The sequence below is a fragment of the Neodiprion virginianus genome, chromosome 6 (assembly GCF_021901495.1).
Source record: "Neodiprion virginianus isolate iyNeoVirg1 chromosome 6, iyNeoVirg1.1, whole genome shotgun sequence".
NCBI classification, from domain to species: domain Eukaryota; kingdom Metazoa; phylum Arthropoda; class Insecta; order Hymenoptera; family Diprionidae; genus Neodiprion; species Neodiprion virginianus.
This window is the reverse complement of record NC_060882.1, coordinates 12,835,371-12,857,554: the sequence shown is the minus strand read 5'-3', so window position 1 is coordinate 12,857,554 and position 22,184 is coordinate 12,835,371. Positions and strand designations below refer to the sequence as shown.

At 41.8% G+C, this 22,184-nt stretch overlaps 1 protein-coding gene across 4 annotated transcripts in view; it reads right to left on the bottom strand.

Moving 5' to 3' along the window:
* LOC124307480 (dipeptidase 1-like) overlaps window positions 1-22,184 on the bottom strand; it is a 1,861,010-nt gene that overhangs the window by 969,276 nt on the left and 869,550 nt on the right. For all 4 annotated transcript variants that reach the window (XM_046769153.1, XM_046769154.1, XM_046769155.1 and 1 more), the window contains exon 6: window positions 14,663-14,795. In XM_046769153.1, coding sequence (XP_046625109.1) covers window positions 14,663-14,795 — 133 coding nt within the window. The remainder of the gene's footprint in view (window positions 1-14,662; window positions 14,796-22,184) is intronic.

The window sequence follows — 22,184 nt, the reverse complement described above, 5'->3', positions numbered from 1 at the left end:
CCACTACAAGGCGGTGTGTTTACATACACACCACTACCCAAAGATATTCAAGATAAGAAGGCTGTCGTCAACATCCGTAACAGCGACTCATATTCCTTTCTATGGTCGGTCACCGCAGCCCTCTTTCCAGCTAACAACAATCCCAGCGAAATCACTTCATATCCACATTTCAGCTCAGTGCTACAATACGACGATTTGCATTTTCTAATGTCTTTAGACCAGATTCCAAAATTTGAGGAACTCAACAAACTTTCAATTGACGTTTATGGTATAGATAGTACGGAAAAACGAAAGCACAGTGAAATTGTACCCATTTATTCAAGCCGAAACAAGTCTGATAAACCTACAATCCATCTTTTAGTAATAGAGACTGAAAACGACGATGACGACGATGATGATGGTATGGAAAATATTGAAACGAATGTAGCTCATCATGTTGCATGGGTTCGAAATTTGTCGAGATTAACAAGTTCCCAAATTTTCAAACGCTCACATCAGACGTGGTTGTGCGATAGGTGTCTGTCTCATTTTAATTTCGAAAGATGTTTGTTGAAGCACCGAGTTGATTGCATGAATTTGAACAAAACCAAAGTTATATCACCAGCAGAAGAGGACAAGATACTCAAATTTAAAAATTTAAAACCTCAAAAATCCGTTCCCCTCTGCGTTTACGCAGATTTAGAATGTTTACTGCAGCCTACTCATGAAAGTTTTGGGCAAAATAGAACAATTTTTCAGAAGCATCTTCCGTATGGTATAGCTTACTATCTATATTGTGCGTTTGACGATTCGTTTTCAAAATTCAAAATTAATCGCGAAGAGGCCTGCATTAAAATGGTTTACAAACGAGTTAAAGGGATTCGCACATTCGTTGGAGGGACATTACAAGATTGTTGTCCCCATGGAAGTGCTAAATTTCGACCAGATCAACGAATTTGATTTATCGACGGTCTGTCATATTTGTGAAAAACCATTTACACCCACAGACGTGAAACATCGGGATCACTGTCATTTCACGGGAAAGTACCGTGGTTCTGCCCACCGCGGCTGTAATCTAAATTACCAAAATTCGCACACTATCCCAGTGATTTTCCGCAATCTGTTGGGTTACGATTCGAATTTTCTGATCAAAGCCCTGGGTACGTCATTCGAAGGTACTGTTAAACTATTACCTGTCAACAAAGAAAAGTACATTTCCTTTACTAAATTCGTTAAGGGAACGGATGTAACGTTCCGTTTTATAGATTCGTACCGTTTCATGCCTAGCAGCCTCGATAAATTATCATCGTATCTGGACGATTGTCAAAATACAATAACACGTAAATTCTGCAGTAGCTTGAACAAATTTCGGTTATTGACTAGGAAAGGTGTCTTCCCGTACGAATACATAGACAGTTGGGAGAAGCTCGAGGAGAAACATTTACCAGCCAAAAAACAGTTTTATTCAAAATTGAATGACCGGAATATATGAGACGACGATTACGCACATGCGTGCGACGTATGGCGAACTTTTAACCTTCAAACTTTGGAAGGGTATTCGGACTTGTACTTACAGACGGACGTGTTTTTACAAGCCGACGTTTTCCAAAATTCTCGACAAAACTGCTGGACAACGTACAAACTGGACCCATTACGTCACCACACAGCGCCCGGTCTGTCGTTTGATGAAATGTTAAAATGTACAAGCATCGAGCTGGAGCTTCTCACCGACATAGATATGGTAATGTTCATCGAAAACGGTATTGGAGGTGGTGTGTCACAGTGGTCGAACAGATACGCAAAGGCTAACAATAGATATATGGAAGAGGAATTCGATCCAGAAGTCGAAGAATCTTATCTCATGTACTTTAACGTTAATAATTTGAATGGTACGGCTATGAGCTTTGCTCTGCCGTGTAATTCCTTTGTATGGTTGTCAGGTTTCAGAGTGCGACGTTCTTGCCATCTCGAACGAAACTGAGTTTGATTACATGCTGGAGGTGGATTCGGAATATCCTGAGGAGTTGCATGAAACTCATAAAGATTTACCATTGTGTCCGGAGCACTATGTACCTCCGATTTCGAACAATAAATAGCCGAAATTGACGCCCACGCTACTTTTCAAGAAAAACTACGTTGTTCACTATAGCCTTTTGAAACAATGCTTAAAATTAGGCTTGAAGGTATTCAAAATTCACAGAGTTCTCAAATTCAGGCAAACCCAGTGGCTCAAAAAATACATAGATTTCAATATCGATTTGAAAAACAAATTATGCAGTTCCGTCACCAGTGCTTGCTTTTTCTCGTTCATATTCCAACGTTCTTAGTCTGGTGTCAAATTTGGAAATGATTTCTGCGTTTCGAATCAATGGGTCTCGCCCGTTTTGTAGTCTGTGTAAAAGGTATCTGAGGCTTTCTCCGTGCTGATCTCCAAAGCTCTGATCATTTGATTGAGGTTGTCGATTTGTTTTTGCAACAAATTGAATTTTCCTCTCAAGGTTTTTGAAGTTACAGCATTGTTCGGCTCTGCGGGATCTGCGACATTGCACAGTCTCTTGTTCCGTATATCGTAATGTCCGTCCGCTGTTATTTGAAACACGAGACCCGGAGGACCGCGAGTGCTCGCAGCTGTGTTCTTATTCAGCTGATGTCCAAACACATCAACGCTCATCTCGTAAATGATTGCAGAGTCGACAAGAATTGGTTTATAAATGATTCCGGCTTCCTGTAATTCTTCTAGAATCGACATAATTTCATTGTTGTAACTTGTATTCCCAGCCGCTTGAGATGTCATAAGTGAAGGAAGAGGTTGCACCAGCTCGTTAGTGTCGTCCCAGAAAATATAATCTGTTTTAACACCTTGTCGAGTGACCCAAGCCGGAGGTAGCAGAACACCTTTACTTGTACGCTTCGACGTCTGTGAGGATGGTGATACGCCTTTGCCTGACGTAGAAATATTAAGCAGCTCAGCAATTAAATGCTTGAATTTGGCGCTCTGAGCGTTTCGGATAGGCTCGTTGGCGCTATAGTACTTTCTGTGAGCTTTTGTTGCGGGAAAGATATTTCTGTAATTCTCCTTATCGTTACGGGTAACGTGAGCGCTGTTGAACATCTTTTTGAACAGCAGCTCCAGCAGTCCCTGAGTTTTCGGATAGAGCGTACCGCCTATGCGAACGGAACCGCGCTCGAAGCTTATCGGTGAGTCACCAACCATCAACCCGGCAGTAGAAGGACTCCGTACCCCGTACACGGTGTCCAATTCATGCTGTCTTTGTTTATCGTTAAGCATCTCAAGATATTCATTTTCTGATCTCACTGACAATTCTGTGACAGTTTGATCCTCTTCCTCTGCAGTTGCAAAAGAATTTTCTGCTTCCATTTCGCTCTTTGGCTCATCCTTCGTTTCAGTTTTGAGTTCTTCCTTCACCTCTTCCTTGACAAGTTTCGTACCTCGAAAAACATTGACTTAGTCCTGCAGCGGGGTTACCACAGGTTTGAAGACATCCTTCATCGTTTCCTGCAGCGACTCTTTTCCCGTCTTGAGGATTCTGTGCTTACGATGAATCGCATTACTTGCTTGAGCGATACGATGCAAAACTTCGTTTTCCTTACGAATTTCCTGCATGTTGACACAACCAGTTCTGGAAAGCTACTGTTTTGTTTCTTTCGAAGATCGTGTATTTCATTCTTATGTCATGTTTATAAAATTGTCAAATCCCTTCCTATACCGACCTTTACCGAGCTCTCTATCTTTGTCGATCACCCATATTTGTCACCGTTCCAGCATGCCGTACACAAGTCTTTAAACTTTACGTACGACATGTCGGTCTTCACATGATCGTTGTACACATGTCTCAAATTCATCTCGTCCTGTTTGAATAAGACCAGCAAGTTAGTGTTGTCGCAATCGAGATGCTTGGGGATTCGAGCGTACGTCTGACAAAGATAGAAACAGTCTACAACGTGATGTCTACCCATACAAAAGTACGCACGTATATTATCCTGCTTCTCGCACGCTACGTCATCGAATATCATGATCGAGTTGGGTTGCGCCTCGTTCGGTGCAATTACGTGCTCATGCTCGTTAAAAGGGAAATACTCAACACCGTCGACATTTTCAAGCACTCGACTCAGAAACTTGTATTTCGGTTGATTGAGAGATTTTAAGTAAACGTACATGTTTTCGAACCTCAAACCGTTTGGATGCGTTATAAGCGCGAATAATCCGTTGGTTTTGCCACAGTTAGACGGCCCGCAGAATACCGCACGTATACTACTCGGCAACAATTCGCCATGACATTTTTTCCGTTCCGTACTCTGCTGCGTAAATTTGTCAAAATTGATCACGGGCAGCTTGGTCAATTGTGTCTCAAACCTCATCTCGAACGTGACTGGCTGGATTTTGTATAAATGCATCGTTTATAACAACTTTCTCTCAGCCGCAGAGCGGACATGATTGTGCACACCCGTGATCGTAAGCGATCCTCAAAAAAGCGATCAAGTGATAAAGGTTTGGTAAATAGCATAATTAACAAACTCCCGAACAAGTTGCATGTTTCCGGTTACCAATGCTGCGGTCCTAGTACGAAGTTGACGTAGAGACTTGCGAGAGGCGATTCCGGTATCAATCCTCTTGATGCAGCGTGTAAAGAACACGATATAGCGCATTCGAAAAATCGTGAGAACCGTGAAGCTAGAACCGTCGCGAATAAAATATTAGCCTAAAAAGCATGGAAACGGGTTCTCGCAAAGGACGCAAATTTGGGTGAAAAGGCAGTCGCTTGGGCTGTAGCTAACACGATGGAGGTGAAAACAAAGTTAGGCATGGGGTGTCGAAAACCAAAGAACGTCTCCTTGAACAAAATCATACGAGCGGCAAAACAGTCTATGATTCGGAGCTACGACGCGAAAACGAGCATGAAATCTGCGCTCAAAGGCGCTCGAGAAGCTGTGAAAAAAGAAGGCGGTAAACATAATGTCCGATCACCGCGCGTTCCATCGGTACCCTCAAAAGTTGGCGGATTTCTACCTTCTCTCATATCTATTTTTGCCGGTCTCAGCGCTACGGGTGCATTAGCGGGGGGTGCTGCGGGTATAGGAAAGGCTGTAAACGATGCGAGCGCGGCTAAACAAGAATTGGAGGAAAGCAAACGGCAAAACAAAACGATGGAAGCGATCGCCTTAGGTAAAGGTTTCCATCTCAAACCTTATAAAAAGGGTTTCGGTCTTCATCTTTCAAAAAACTAAGTGTGAAGCTACCACGCCGAGCGTTGACCAACTGGGATTTGCTGAAGTATGCAAAAATCATGAAAATTCCATACTTCTGAGGTGTCTTTATGCGCAACGATATGCCCAAAACCGGACCGCGTAAAAACGAGACAGCTGTAGTCAATCTCGACGATGAAGATGGTCCTGGGACACACTGGGTTGCATATAAGAAACGCGGCAACGATGTAGTTTACTTCGACAGTTTCGGTCATCTTTCACGTCCGTTAGACCTCGTGAAATATTTCGGTGTTGGTAGCGTTGAGTACAACGACAAAACGTATCAGGATTACGGTACATTCGATTGCGGACACTTGTGTCTGAAATTTCTAAGCGACGAGCAATATAAACATGACACGTAATTTAAGAACGTAAGTCCAGCACTTGCTGTCATGGATGATTCGTTTACATCAACGATATCGGGAACGTCTTCGATTCTCGAAGCGCAATAGTTTCCTCCGATCGAACTTGCTCTAAACAAAAATTATGTTCTCGGTCTCGTTGAACTGTTTACCTTCAATTCCATTCCCAACATTGATGTCGGTCACAATAAAATATAGGTAGCCGATTAGGTAGTCACTAAATTCACTGGAAGCTACGAAATTGAGGATATTGAAAAGTACGTTCAAGAAGCGTTAAAAAATACCAACATTGAAATCGGTATAAAGCATTACAACAATACGTTATGCAGCGAAATCAAATGTAGCTATATCGTAAATTTGGAACCTGACGATTCTATTGGTCAGCTTTGCGGATTTACACCGTGCGTATTGACAGCTGATCAAACTCACCATTCGGATATGCCTGTAGCTATTCTCAAGGTTAACGCGTTGCGAGTCGAATGCAGCATTACAACGAGTGCGTACGTCAACCAGCTCAAAGTGCATACTATTCACGAATTTTTCCCTATCGTTCCGCCGGGATATAAGATTGTGGAAGTGCCGTCGCACGTCATTTACCTTCCAATCATCGTCAAGACCATAGATCACGTACAGCTTCGGTTAGTCGATCAAGACGGAGATATGGTTAATTTTCGCGGAGAAGTTATAACTGTGAGTCTGCACATCAAATCGCAATCAAAGATGGGTATTGTATATAACAGATTGTCCAAAAAGAGTTATATTAATCAGTCAGCATGTTCCGATCTAGTCAGTCATCGATCGATTCCCGAAGCGCTAATACGTCGAAACGTGGAGTTCCTGATAGTTTTGGGTCTAAATCTGACACCTTTTGGAAAAAGAATTTTCGACAAATAAAACTCCGATTCTGCTGTTTCGTTGTCTGGTACGTACCATGGAGGAGGGAATCTTGAGCATTCGAACACCTGTCGGCTTTGACGAATCAATCGCCCACCAAGAAATACACGCACACAAACCGTACGCATCGTCGACTTTCAACAATAGCGACGAGATTTAAATCACCGTTCAGCATCAGGATTTATGCGTATTACCGAGCAAGAGTTCGCTGCATATCTCTGGAAAATTTCTCAAATCGGACGGCACTGCAGCAGCCATCACAACTTTAGTCAATAACGCCATCTGCCATTTGTTCGAAGATGTACAGTACGAACTAAACGCTGTAGAGATTGGATAAATGTAAAAACGTTGGTCTGATCAGCCTGCTGAAAGGTTTCGCTCCGCTCAACCCTGGTCAAAGTTGGCTAATGGAAAATGCTAGATGGCTCGATGTTTAACATACGAAAAAATTAACTGATGCCAATGGCAACTTTGACGTAGTCATTCCCTTGAGCATGATATTGGGCTTTGCTGAAGACTATCGCAAGAGCATCGTTAACGCGAAACACGAGCTGATTGTTACAAGATCAAAAAGTGATTTAAATGCCATCGTTCAAAATCAAGACGAAAACTTTAGAATCGTGATCGGTCAGGTGGAATGGTTGGTACCCTATGTGAAGCTCTTGGATCAATGAAAAATTGCACTGTTGAATTTCATTAAGAAAGATACACCTGTCTCCATGAGCTTCCGCAGTTGGGAGTTGTACGAATATTCTTTGCTACCAGCAACCACGAAACATGTAGGGACTGTGAAAACGTCCACCCACTTGGAAAAACCGTGATTTGTCATGCTCGGTTTTCAAACGAATCGAAAAAACAAAGCCGCTAAAAATGCCAGTCATCTTGATCACTGTAATATTACTGACGTCAAGCTCTTCTTGAATTCCGAGTATTATCCGTACGGTAACCTGAACTTGGACATGAGTCACAATCGCTTTGCATTACTGTACGAGATGTACGCAAACTTTCACGCCACCTATTATGGCAAAGAACCCGAGCCTCTGTTCACGAAGAATGAATTCCTTCGAGACGTCTCCTTATTCTTTATTGACTGTTCAAAACAAAACGAATCTTTGAATTAGGGACCCGTCGACATGCGTCTTGAATTTGAAGCTAAAGCCAACTTTCCCGCTGAAAAATCGGCGCATTTCTCGTTCTCTCGATGAAAATAGTTCGTAACACTACGGTTATTGAAGTATTTCTTAATAATTTTGCATTTCAGAATTTCTAAAATAAAATATGTTGCAATGAAAAAAGTGATATTCTTTAGAATAAAAAGAAAAAGAAAAAAAATTGACACGAATCGGATTTGAACCCAGGCCCCCCGCGTGTCAGTCGTAAGCATAGCCAATTACGCTACGCTTGCTGGCTCGGAAGTATGCAAACGTTACGAGCTTATGAATAGAGTATAAAACTTCGAAGTCGAATTTCTCGGAAACCAGGCCCTAATGGAGGAAATCCCGGTAACCTGGTACCAGGGTTGGGTCACTCTACAACATACCTTAGAATCACCAAAATCCGTTCGTCCGGGTTTTGGCGTTCCCTTGTTAGTTCTTGCACCTCTATGTGTTGAATGGGTATCAGTTCTTGGATATGCAGGTCGTAATAATGACGTAAACATCTTATGCTATTCAAATAGCGTTGATTTGCGTCAAGACGTAGAACACCCAAGTAACGCATGTACGTCTCTCATTAGACGTTAACAACCTAACTCGTCTTACCCACAGTTTTTTTTCTATCTATATATTTCAATAACCTTTCCTTGTCTTCTATATTTTTTTCGGTGTTTTTTTCGGCTGTGGTATAGTCGACTCTTGATTCTATCTTGCTTCTCCCTCAGTTACTGCACGGCAGTTAACCGGTATAGTCTGTTTTGACATTTCATGTATTGTAATTTTTCGATCTCTTCAACAAAGTATGCCTGACATGAGAGTATGGGTTCTACGTATAGCCATTTATTTAACAAAAATGGTCTTAGTGTCACAGTTAGTATGTCATCTGAGGAGCGGTCTCGCACGCGACTACTTAACCCTCTAAGAGAAACGTAGGGCTTACAATTATGTTTTTGGTGGATTAGTCGGTGATCGTCCTATACAGAGCGATCCTGGGAATTGGCTAGGAGGATTTATTAATAATATTATTAGTAAATGTTGGCGGAATGCAAAGCTTCAATGAAATTTCGTGTGAAGATAACAAATGAAAATATTGGACGAGGAAGCAAGCGTTACAGAAATATTCTTATTCTAAATTGTACACACTCATACGATTACTCACTCTCCGGTGGTTTATTCCAACCTCGCTCACGCTTGTACAAATCCAAACGATTCAATTATGGCTTCTACCCGATCCTTCGGCGGCGTAGTCTCAACGCCGCTACCGTCGGAGCTTTCTCCGCTCGAATAACCGTCTTCTCGACAATGCTCGAAATCTTCGAGTTCCTGAGGCTAGATTTCTAAGTCGACGTCGTCGAATCGCGTGTTTATTGCCAATACATAGCACCATCCTCCCGAAGGGGCAACGATACCTTCTCCGATAAACACACCCGGTGGAGTCTCGAATTGCGGTAAATATCCCTCCTTTAAGTTCGCATTATTCAAAGGGATGCTTATTTGTTCGCTGATACGCGTGCGCAATTTATAACTTCGGTCACCCGAGATGATTTTTGCTGCTAACACGCGCTTTGTTGGTTTTGCATCGTAAGAAGGCAAACCTACGAAAGGCTTAGGTCGGATAGGATCACTCGAGGTGACTGAAGTGTTGTGATGAAACGAAATTTTGGCTTTCTACGCGAAAAAATACGGTTTACCGATTAACGCGTCGCTTTTCAGTGGCTGTTCACGACCACCTCGTGAAAACCAATAAACGCGCAAACTCATGTGCTCAAGCGTCAACCACTTTCCAGTCGCGCGCCGCAGTGGACAGAACCCACTACGTCACGCGCGCCCCTAACGCCACCCACGCAGCCACGCGCGTCCCGCAATCGGCTCGCCAAGTTTCCCGCTGTCAAATTGGAGTCGCGGCTGGGATATGAGACCAACGATCTCACCCATCGTCAGAACAACTTCGGTTTCACCGATTTTTGAGCTACAGACTGCACTCAAGGCTTACCACCACGCAACACCTTTAGTACGCTACATCTACTCAACAGCACGCAGTATTTTGGATTACCACACCTATCAGTCGCCCTTCTCTGCACTGCACCCTCCACCTCGATACCAGAGAACAACTTCAGCCCCTTCCATCACTTGGAAACCAAAACCTTGACTTGTATACATGTAAAATAAATTGAATAAATAATAAGGTATACTGTGAATCTCATCTTTGACTTCAGAGCGACCACCTCCCTCCATGCGGCTCAGTCAAAAATGCTAGCGACAACTAGCACAGTGGCAATTTACGTAACACGTAAAATTTAATCGGATTATCGGAAATATGAAGGACAACAGAGCCGAGTGTTGGAATATTCGATTCCTCTAGGCCTGTTACCCATATTTTGTCATCAGTATTTACAGTTAAATCTTGATCGAGGGCACTAAGTGTAATTAAACTAGCCGAAGAACCCGTGTCAAGGAAAAATTTCCCTTTTTTTGACGAAGTTCGGGGGCAGTCAATTCGACTACTGAGCTCTCCTCGGCAGTGGGAGTCCGGAGGACGAGACACCGTTCTCCAGGAACCTCACTGACTGTTGGAGTTCTCGTGGTAGACTCGACTCGCTTGCTCTCGTCGGGCCCGCAGGGGAATCTGCCCGGCGAACCCCAGGGGAGTTTAAAGGCTCCCTTTGCGGGGAGTGCCTCGGAGAAGACCGACGCTTTAACGGGCAGCACGGGCAGCCTCTACTTTCATTACAGCAATATTTGTAACCGCAAGCTGTTGCCGGTCGAAGATATGACATTCCCGGGCCACCCTCGCGGTTATCAGGCGTTCGCGCAGGTTTTAAAATTCCGAGAGCCGGTTGTGGCGACCGGCTTCGATACGTAGACGATTGTCTATTTTCTCAAGCCGTCGGCGACGGAGATCGAGAGTCATAGCGAGTGTAAAGAACACGTGCTGACTCACCCTTACTCATTTCATTAACTTTCCGTCGGCTGTCTCGAAGCGCGAGTTTTTCTGCGATCTTAAAGGCTGCTTGGAGAGTTTCTGGCTCACGCTTATCTACCGCGGTTCCAATGTGCGACGGCAAACTGTTTATAAATGAACTCAACGCGATGTGATGTAGCGGGTTCCGATTCAACTCTGGCGGATTAACGCCAAAATGAGATTTGAACGCGCTTCTTTCCCCGCTAAGCAAAATTCGCACTTTATCGTAAAATTTCCCAACAGATTGATCGCGCTTCATTCGAATGGTCGAAAGAGCCTTCGTGTAGTACTTGTAAATTTTCACGTGGGCGAGACGATTCTTCAGATATTTCACCAACCCGGCCACGGTCTCAATTCTTTCGTCAGAAACACAATTTCGCGTGTCGCCGCGTAAGCGCTATACTGTGGTTCTGCCGCGGCTGTCACGAACGCGGACGCGTTTCGTATATCCTGCAAAAAGTCCCTCAACGGCATATTTTTCCCGTCGAACTCAGGAATATTTGTGAAATTATTTTGTATAGCTTAATTTTCGACCATCGTCATGACGCTAGTGACCAATTCGGCCGTCACATCGGCGACCACATTGACCGGTGCGTGGTCAGGTATTTTTGATAAGTCCCGGAGAAGGGAGATCGACAAGGATAGGTGGTCCCGTTACCTATGGTTCAGCTCCCTCGTGATAAAATTCCAAAATTAAATTTTCAATTGCAATTCCCAAAGGAAAAATCACCTAGGATCCCACGTCTGACGCGAGTTACAACCAGAGGAGGAAGGCCCAGAGGATTTTGCAGTAATTTTCGCGCGCCAAACGACTCTCGAACTCGGAACCGATTGGACGCGCGACAATTCAGGAAACGTATATATATATAACCTTCATTGCCATTCAATCTAAGGACAATGTCTAACGCGAGCAATACATACCGCATCGTGTTTTCAAGGGCGAAAATAAACCAAGTTTGCGTGGTATGCGGGAAAAATTTAAAAAAGTGCGCGGACTGGAGCAAATGCTGCCACGGTTGAGCAGATCGGGCCGCAGGTCCTGACTTCCGCCCCTGCCCTCTCTGTTGGCTTACCGTTCCAAGCAATACTCGACCGATGCACGCCGTAAAGTACCAAAAGGCATATCAAGAAGTGGTGCAGATCGCGTAGGGTGGACGACCACCCGCGGTCAAGGGGAAAGAGGCATCAGGATCATCCTCGTCGTCAGGGTCAACTGAGGCGGCAGCCTCAGCCACCTTGCCGAAACTGATGGAGATGCCCCCGCCCTCAGGGATGGTGCTCGCGGGGTAGAAGATGTTGCGAGGAGTCTGCCCAACATGCGGGAAAGCGGCAGACGGCAAGCACTGAGAGGGGTGCTACCTTGAGTGGTATTTATCGAACCTGAGGCCAGGGGGCAGCGAATGCACCCTCTGGGGCCAGAATGTCGGTAGCCGACCGGGTCTCCACGCTGGTCACTGCGTGGAGACCTTCGAACGCTCCCTAAGATCGAAGGAGGCCTCCACAATTCCGAATCGCAAGGCCGGTCCGTCAAGCAGGCCGGACGACGCGGGTAAGACAACGACGTTCCGCCGTCGCGCTACTGCTCTGGGGAAGGACAAAGGTGTCCAAACATCAAACGCGAGGGACACCAAGGAAAAGGGAGTCCAAAGAGAACCGATCATCATCCAGGTCAGTGAATAAGCTCCCTTCCTAATCGACTACAGGAAGCTGAGCAGAAACATGGCCCCCGCGGTGCGGTCACGCATCATGGGGTGCTGGATAATGCTCCAGTGTGAGTTCGAACTGCTCCTGGGAACCGAGGATGAGGACTCGGCGGAGGTTGAGGGAGACCTCATCGGCTGGGAAACGCCGTCCAGTGAAACTCCACCCGCTACCTCTCTCTCTGAAGTAAACCTTGCAGATGCCCTGCAAGGTGAACCGGAGGACGAGGGAGACCTCATCGAATGGACAACACTGTCGAGTGGAACTCTACCCGCTACCCCTCTCTCTAGAATGAACCCTGCAGATGCCCTGCAAGGCGAACTGGCGGAGGAGGGAGACGCAAGGGATGCCACGTTCAGCGAGGAAGCGAACGAGGGTGACGACACCGTCGGCGAGACGCGAGGCTCACCAAGCGACGAACCAGCGGCGCAGTTGACCAAGTGAAGGTGAAAGTGAAGAAAAATGCGTCGCATATGTGTGTGTATGAGCGTATGAAATGCGCATGTGCGATGCATGAAATCTGCAAATTTCAAATAACCGAGTTACATGCGGTCAGGAGAGAGCCGTCCCTCCAGTGCCGGTGTCACCGTCGGCCCGGCGCACCGAGTCGATGGGGGCATCAACACCTAAGGGGGGAGGGATGTCACGTACGCCGTCTGTATACATACTTATAAATATATATCATTACTTTATTAATGTTTACCCCTAAATTAATATTAATTGACGAGGAAGCATAATCTTTATTTCTAGGAATTACGTTGCGAGAAATGCATGGAAGTACGAACCGTTCTGAATTGTATTCTCGTGTATTTTTAAGGAATAACATTCTCACACAATTATTAAATTTTAATTCCCTTATATTTTTGTTAGTGGCATGATAAAAGCGCAGCGGCGTAGTTGACCATAACAACGTCAGTGTTCCCGCGCCCGCCGGATCCCGGGTGTAATCAAACACCGGGATGAGGCGAGCGCGAGACCACGCGCCTCGAGAAAGATCTTCGCTGGGCGAGCCTTTGTTTTAAATTTGCAACGTTGACGGAAACTTTGCTCGCTGTCCGACGCTCCAAAGGGGTGTCGTATGAGCGAGCGAAGTCAGTCCCGTTAGAGACAGAATAAAACCAACATCTACCGAAATCAGGCTCCTTCAGAAGCTATCGCGTGAAGAGTTTTTTCGCATCACCGACGAATAGAGCGAATTTCCTCTAATTCTATATGCGGTCGCCTAAGCATCTCGCGTCGCGATATCAGTCTTCGAAGCTAGATATCAAGTTGTTGCAATTCATGCCATGGACTCATACAGCCGTGTAGTTTTAATTGTGAGTGTGTTATGAGTGTGTCATCGTATGTGTGAGCCATCGTTTAGATTTGTAGAAGCGTGAGTGAGGTTGGAATAAACCACCGGAGAGTGAGTAATCGTATGAGTGTGTACAATTTAGAATAAGAATATTTCTGTAACACTTGCTTCCTCGTCCAATATTTTCATTTGTTATCTTTGCACGAAATTTCATTCAAGCTTTGCATTCCGCCAACATTTACTTATAATATTAATAATAAATCCTCCTAGCCAATTACCAGGATCGCCCTGTATAGGACGATCACTGACTAATCCACCAAAAAAATAAATATAAACCTCTACGCTTCTCTTAGAGGGTTAAGTAGTCGCGTGCGAGACCGCTCCGCACGTGACATTAGCAGCCAAAATATTTTTTGTTAAAAATTTAAATTCCTTTCATCATTATTTGATTCTTACTTTTATTTAACTCGATCGTGAATAACCTTTTTCTTTTTAAACATTTATACTGTACGTTATACAAATATAATGAGTGCACATGAATCGATACGCTGCACTTGAGGTAATTATACTTTTGTCAAATTTTTGGTTACCATATTTTCAAGTTTAGTTTCATCATGATTTCTATATATAATGTCTGTAATACGTTTGTTGTTTGCAATTTTTTCAATATTGTAATTTTATTTGGTGTATTGGTTGAACAGATCCAATTATATAATTTCGTCTTGAGGAGGGCCCTCATCTTGGGCCGAAACGTCAACAAGTTTTTCTACTTCATTATTACGACCTTCAAATCCAAAAACTAATCCACACTCATTTGGTACTATAGTTTGTTTAAACTTTGACCACTTGGAACCTCAACTCGCAGACGTGATATCCTTATTGCAGTCAAAACATAATTTCAACCGTCAGAAGGTGGCTGAAAGTTGGTAGATGGGCATTTATGTTCTTTTCAATCATCGGAATTTAAAAAAAAAAATCTACCAGTTCTATCAAAAATGAACAAAAATCGTCTATATTTTACATGATTGCGCATGCAGTTGGATTAACTCACCCTTTACGGACGTCACTAAGGTTAGATGGTGCGCATTCATTTCTGCCAATCTCCGTATGACATCAATTTGCTCCAAAGACAATTGAACGGCATTCAGTTGTGCAGCTCCACACGGTACGTAGGCGGACCAGAACTGAGTAATATGCATATAGACAAGATATGAGAAGAGGAAGAAAATGAGACAACAAATGCATGACAGATAGAGAAAATTGATACAGAGGGAAAACCAAATCAAAGGGTTAAAAGAAACAACCCTCATAGCACAAGAACGTCATTGGGTTATCCAGTGGATATCCATATACAGTGGGACTTCGATATATCATAACTGAAGGGAAACGGGATTAATTTCAATACGTGAAGGTTTTCATTAAGTGAAGGGTTAGTATGAAAGTACCTGGATTTGGGGACAAATATTATTCAGTCACCAGTAAAGTAAATGACACATACTTGATGCACAGTAGTATATAAATTCATAAAATCTGATATTTCAATTTTCATCTTTCTCAAATCCGTTTTTCTATCAATATTGTTATATATTAGGATCGGAGGTCACCAATCGCGCCAAGTTCATTAAGAAAAAACTCGAACGCGCATTCACAGACGCACTATCTTCTACAGTGAACAGAAGCCTTTGGCTGATCCGGCAAAAATATTAACACATGTTGCTCTCGTCTCATAATGAAATTCGAGATTCGAAAAGTTTCATACGTTTATAGATTTTTAAAGCTTTCAATTAAGCCCTATATCAGTACGACCGATGCACGGAGAGCCGAAATATACAAATTCTAATATTTCCAACATCGTAGAAATCATCAGTTCGATCAAGAATTTTTGTCGTCTTCAGACCAAACACTTTTTGGAGTATATAGATTAGACCGGTCCATGAAAATTGAATTTTTTTTTTTTAAGTTCACACGCTTAACAGTTCTAGAAACAGCAAGTGAGACGCCTGGGCAAAAATGAAGCGTTTAATTTTGACATTTAGTAGTTCCTGAACGCCATTCTTCATTTTCCATTTGATTAACACGCGAAAATAGTTTTAGTTTCATTCTGAATTTTGTATTTCAGTGAAGAGGCAATTTACATAAATTTCCGTCACTTAGTTTTGTAGGAAATTCAACGCTCTACAGAAAAGGTCTGATATCATTTTTTGATAACTGAACTTTCACAAAAGTTATTCAAGGTTAAAGTTGAAATCATGTAAAAATTCACGTTTTCTCGAGATTAATAACGACTTATCACAAAATATTGTCGATTTCTTTTGTAAAGCATTTTAACGACTATAAAATCATGTCATTCAAATAATTCTTAACTTAAGCAAATTTATTTTTTGCTAAAAAAAAGATGCCTTTGAAGTGGAATTACATAAATTACATAATATTACGTATAATAATTATAAAATAAATTTGCTAAAGTTGAATCAATTGAATGATATGATCTTATAGTGGTTGAAATACTTCATAAAAGAAACCCACAATATTTTGTGATAAGTCTAGTATTTTCGCTATTAAGGTCTTATATACGTGATTTTGCCCATTTTCGAAGCTACTTTTTTAGACGCAGTTAAAAAAAAATGACGCAAATATTAACATTTTTTTACAGATTATTTATGCACGTGGTTCAGTATATGTAAAAAAAATCAGAATTATTAACAAATGGCGGAGATATAACATAACAAAGCAATGTATTTTTTTTTGCGCGCGCGTTGATGGTGAAAGTTCTCGGCATCGATGTGGGTATCTGAAAAAAAAAAATGAAAATATTTATAATTGCATAATGAATGTATCTTCAGTGTGAATCAACGATATTATTAAAAAAAAATATATAATAATAAAAATTCGAAACTTAAAATTATTTTATTTAATTTTCTGTCGGTATTTTATTCTTTATACTTTTTTTGTGTCATTGACATTTTCGTTTATGTAGTTCGCTCGATAGGTGATGATACTAAGAATATGTTGTAAAAATTTCCAGGCGATCTGAAGCTTCGTTCAAGAGTTAGAACTTTCACAAGGTTCAAAAAAGTGAATCGTGGAAAAATAGCTTCGAAGTTGGCGGTCGGGCACGCCGCGCGGTATTTATTATAAATGCAAACTTATTTTATTTAATAGCATTCCACGCTATATGTGGAGCCTTCCCTGGCATCTAAACGTCTCCACATGTTTTTTGTCGTTTCTGGCGGCAAGCCTTGCTTCCTTTGTTGGCTTTTCAGAATGAATTCCAGTGGTAGTAAGGCGTAATTCGTCCAGGTGTTCGCAAGTTTCAATCGCGTTCGACCCAATTGTGATAACAAGGTTTTTTATAATTCGGAGAAAGGCGACTGTTCCGTCGTTAAAAGTGCTAGCCGACATATATGCGGCGATTTCAACAAGCGATAAACCACGCCATTAAGTTGTCGGAGCAATTTTCCAAATCTTAGAATTCAAACACTCGTTATTATTTTGTGTGAAACCTTCTAACATCTCTCCAGTAACTCGTCGTTACTAAGTGCTTCATACACTGGTTTGATCGCTTCTGCTACAGTTTTATCGAGTGCAGGCTTATGGGTACATGAGTCTAGCGTGTTTGCGGCTTCGGCTTGTCGCCACGTGCACCAACTTTCTTTGCCACATGGACAGTTGTCATGCTGAGGATTTTCATCGGCTTAGCACTTGTGATAATATTTTCCTCAGATTCCTTTCTTTATGTCATCGATAGACGTGCGATTATTTCTCTCAGCAAATGTATAAAACACTGTCAATTCGTCAATCAATTTTGCAGTCAATTTTCCTCCTCCTCCGAGACCTATTGTTTGTTTCTTGACGTTGCGGAGTCTGCTGCCCATTCATTTTTGAACATTACCAATGCATTCTCATTTACGTATCATAATGTTATTTCCATGCGGATTGGCTTTTGTTATGCTCTTGAATGTTTTTGCATCGCCATCTCCAAATACAAATATTTTGTCACGTGTAAATCTTTAGATCTACTGAATATTTCAACAATTCCACTATCTCCATCTTTCCAGAACTTCCTTCGTAGTTACTTGTACATTTATCTTCATGTTCCGCGTACCATTCTTCATATTATTCTGTTCTCTTTTTTGAACTCCACGATTGGCATGCCTTACAAAATAACGACTTGACGATAATGTTGACAACTTTCCCAGAAAAAATCCCGATAAGTGTCGCAACACCCTGCAGCGAAGAAATACCTCTTTTTCTCCAACAACCATCCCCGGAGACGGCGAACCCATGAGAGTCTTTGGTGTTCTCGTTTTCTGCCGTTATTTTTTTTCTTCGTCAGCTGCCATTCGCATGGACGAATCTGCAATTTCTTTCGCTGCATCTCGTATTTGTTTGGTAATTTTGTCGTAGAGTGGTTGACTGAAGCATTTTGTGAGATTCATAATATCGCAGAAAATGTTCATTCTTGTTAATCCAACACCTAATATTCGCATAGCCAACATGAAGCTGCGATTGATTTCGTAACAATAACTTTAAGGCGAAGGACTCGAATTTATCTACTTTTGCTCGCACTTCTCGCACTTGATAATTGAGGTAAATCCCAACCCTATAACTCGTGTTTCAGAGAACTTGATGTCACTGTTGCAAGTTTTGCATTTTATGAGAGAAGCAATTGCAGTGAACATGGATAGAAAATTTACAATTACGTAGCCATGTGCGCGGCCAATATTTAAATCGAGTGCTGTCGAGATTTTTAATTTTTTTACAGACGCACTGGTGTTCAGTTCGGCTTTCGATTTTTTTGTATACTGATTGACGTGAAAAAGACGTTTTTTGCGAATGCCTGGGCGTACTCCCATGAATCGTAAACCATTCCCATCTAAACTAGTATGGGTTTCTTCACTATCAGGGCCGAATTTAATGTGTAAGGGGCCTGGGGCTACACACATTTTTCGGGACCCTGCGTGGGGACTGTGACGATGTATATATTTTGATCGACGAAAGTAAGAACCGAAGTTCGGACGGATCAGCGGATCAGCGGATCAACCGATCGGCAAATTAGTAGGCCTACGATTTTAGAAGAAGAGAGTTGCGTATGGAGGTGTCAGGAAATCATAAAGTGTGAAATTAACTCAAATCCTGATCAGGTAACGAGTTCAATAAATAACGACGAACGGAAACAAGAAAGAAAGTCACACCATTCTCAAATTATAGATACGACACATCACACACTCTCCCTTCAAATATTTCGAATAATTGTTCCGCTCGATTTTATCTATATACACTTTTACCGTCCGTTTTAATGTTATTGTTACTATTTTGTTTTATTTTTACTCGACTATTGTCTCATATATCTTTTAGCTTATACACCTGTGCCGTCCACTTATATTTTTTTCTTTTAAACTATCAAACCAAGTTTGTTGGGTTGCGACGTGCAGGGACTAGAAATTAGGGATGTTGTACTATTAAATTACAGTTGACTTTTAAACTAAAATGACCCAAATACATGCATAATTTGCTCTGTGATCGTCAACAACTACTGCCCGTAATTGTCTATTTATTTCCCTTTCTTTTATATTTGACTTATAATCAATAAATTAAAGTTCATTACAGGACAATGTCTTTGCAAATAGAAGAAAACTATATGAACACATCTAACAAGCATAACAATGGAACATGGTATGATAGACATTGGAAAAACAGAGAGTATTTGTGAGATAGTACTACTTACGCACTTTTATTTATAGCAAATTTTTCTATATTAATTATATTATATAATATAGTATTTGAGTGACCAGAACATCAGAACACATTAATTATATTTTATAATATAGTATTTGACTTATTTGAGTGACCAGAACATTGGAGATCATAAAAATAACTATAAAATTATCCACCACTCTCGGAAAAATTTTGAATTCGTCATCTATGTTACGTCCGTGAGTAGTTACTCCTGAGCGGTAAGAGTAAACTGGTTGACTTCGCTTTTACGTTCCAGGTCAACCGGAAAGCAGGATGAGGATTGAATAACGTAGGGTTTGTTTGAGATATTACTTATATATTTATTTCGAGGAAGCTCAGATGGCGGTAAAAACGAAGTGTGCTGTATGAAGCTATGTAAGAAGTCTAGATGTGACGTTGTTGAGAGTTAGAATAGGAGTGTCCCTCGAGACGTGAAACGTACGGGTGCAGAAAAGGTGTGACAATGCTACGACTAGGGAATGGAATTTGATGAGTAAGCGCGATAGTGAATAGCGTGAGACTACGTAGAGATAAGAGGACAGGACAGAGATCATGAGATTAATGTAAGAACTGTGGGAGAGTTAGCGAGTAGGAAAAATAGAGAGAAGTGGTATGCTGGACGTAACAACCCCCCCGTCAGAGGGAGCATAGCGGTAGATATGGTCCAGAATATGGGAAGCAAGAAGGTGGAAATGTCATATACAGTAGTGAAACATGATTTCAAAGTATGTGCTTAAAATTAGTTTTACAATTTTTCTTATTATAGGTAGTGTATGGCATTTATAATCTGAATATAATATGTTGTCCGCATATATGAAAATGATAATTGATGTGTGTTTACAAGTATGTAGTCGCAGTATGAATGTAGATTGAATATTGATTGATGCGTTTAGCAACATTAGTTGGATATTTGAGGATAAGTGCTTGTAATAGTAAGTTTATATTCTGGATTACGTATGAGCGTAAGGCATGTAGTTATAATACTATGGTTACGTAATATTGTTTAAAGCTAGGCGCCTAGGGTTAATGCGCATGGAAGCGAGTAAGTACACTTAAGATTGAACAACAATGATTTCTTTGATTCGCTGGGTACTAAGTAATACTATTTTTTTTCTTTTTTTTTTTTTTTTTTTTGATATATCGAGATACAGAGTTTGACCTATTCGTACAATGATGTCGGTTATGAGTGTAGATATATTTTGCGCTAATTGTAAACTAAGGGTATAAGATCGTCAATACAATCATTTTAGTGCAGTAGTGTACACAAGCATTTATTTTACTTATGTCTGTTTGACAGCGCAACAGCAGATCTTGGTAGCAATATAGTAGTTGCCTATTTGTAATAAGGTTTTCGTAAGGTTTTCAGTACTGGTGGGTTTAAAGGAAGCGGAGGTGGTGTGTGAGGAACTGCATGATGGGTTTCTACTTCGTTGGGAATGGGTAGGACAGAAGAAGTAGGTGGGTGGATAATATTTAGCTCGATTGGATTGTCATACCCTGTTTGTATGGCTCTAAATGTCTGGTTCGTTTTTTTTGTTTTACAATGTGTGCACAGAGTAATGACCTTGCCGAGGCATGAGTGACGGTAGAATAAGTATAGGGTTGCGAGAGATAGCAAACCTACACCGCTGTAAGTAAGAGCGTCCTTGATGTGAAACATATAGCGCTGTGTGCGGTGGTGTGTGCTGATATCAGTAGCTTGTTTTACGATATCCTGCAGCGATAGTCCGGTATTGGCCAAGGCATGTACATTTATGTGCGAGGTTTTGTGGAGTGGGGGGATTGCAATTGAGGATAAATTTGTGGTTTCATTTCAATTAAGGTTTTTGTACATCCGGTCCAGATCGAGGGTAAAGTTCGGGATGTATGAGTGGGTTTCCGATGAGGTCGAATACCTAGTTGTGGAGAGTGTTACCTCACCTGTGTGACCGGTGCACTTGTTATTTAGCCGTAATATTCCGGCTCCTGAAATGGTGATTCGCGAGGTGTGGTCGTTCGGACATAATATATGTACGGTTTCTGGTTTTGCTGAAGAAAATATCCAAGCATTGGCGACGGAAAGTTCCGTCCAATATGTGCCCTCGAAAGATGTTAGTCTAACGTCGCAATTTTTTGTTACTGATTATGAGGAGTGGAGAAACAAGTCGACTTCGCATAGCTTGTGGATTGCGCTGTGGAATAGTGGTTGACTTTGTCTGCAAATGTATCTGTTTTGAGTTAGGATACATTTGTTGATTTTCGGTTCGGATAGCTGGAAGTATGACGCTCTATTTAATGTTATTGCTATATAGTCGGCACTGGGTTGAATGTATGCGAATTTGTTGGAAATCGTGTCGTAGGATTGTCTAACTGGTATGGGTAGCAAGTGGTATAAATTGAAAGTATCTCTATTTAATATGGGTATTGAGATGACGTAAATCAATCGCGGCTCAAAATATGCGATTTCTACTTTCGATACTCGGACTAACTCTTCAGCGTATGCGGCGTCTATGGGAACGGGAAATTCTAGAAGAGGTTTCAGCAATTGAATGTGTTGGATGCTCGAAATCAGTTGTTCTGGAGATAATATTTTTGGATGTATTATTCCTTGTTGTGCAAAGAGGATAGCGTCTATTAGGTTGTTAAGATCAAGTTCGTAATTATTCATGTATCTGTCTAGGTCAATGAGGTGTCTAATAAGTGAGATTGCATTCTTGCTTGTGGACATGAATCTTCCCGAGATAGTCACTTGGTTGCTTAGGGTTGCCAATATGCGGTCTTGTAATTCGTTGTGGGATGCAACGTTATCTAGTTCGTTACGATATGCGCCTAGTGTCGATTGCACTATATTTGTT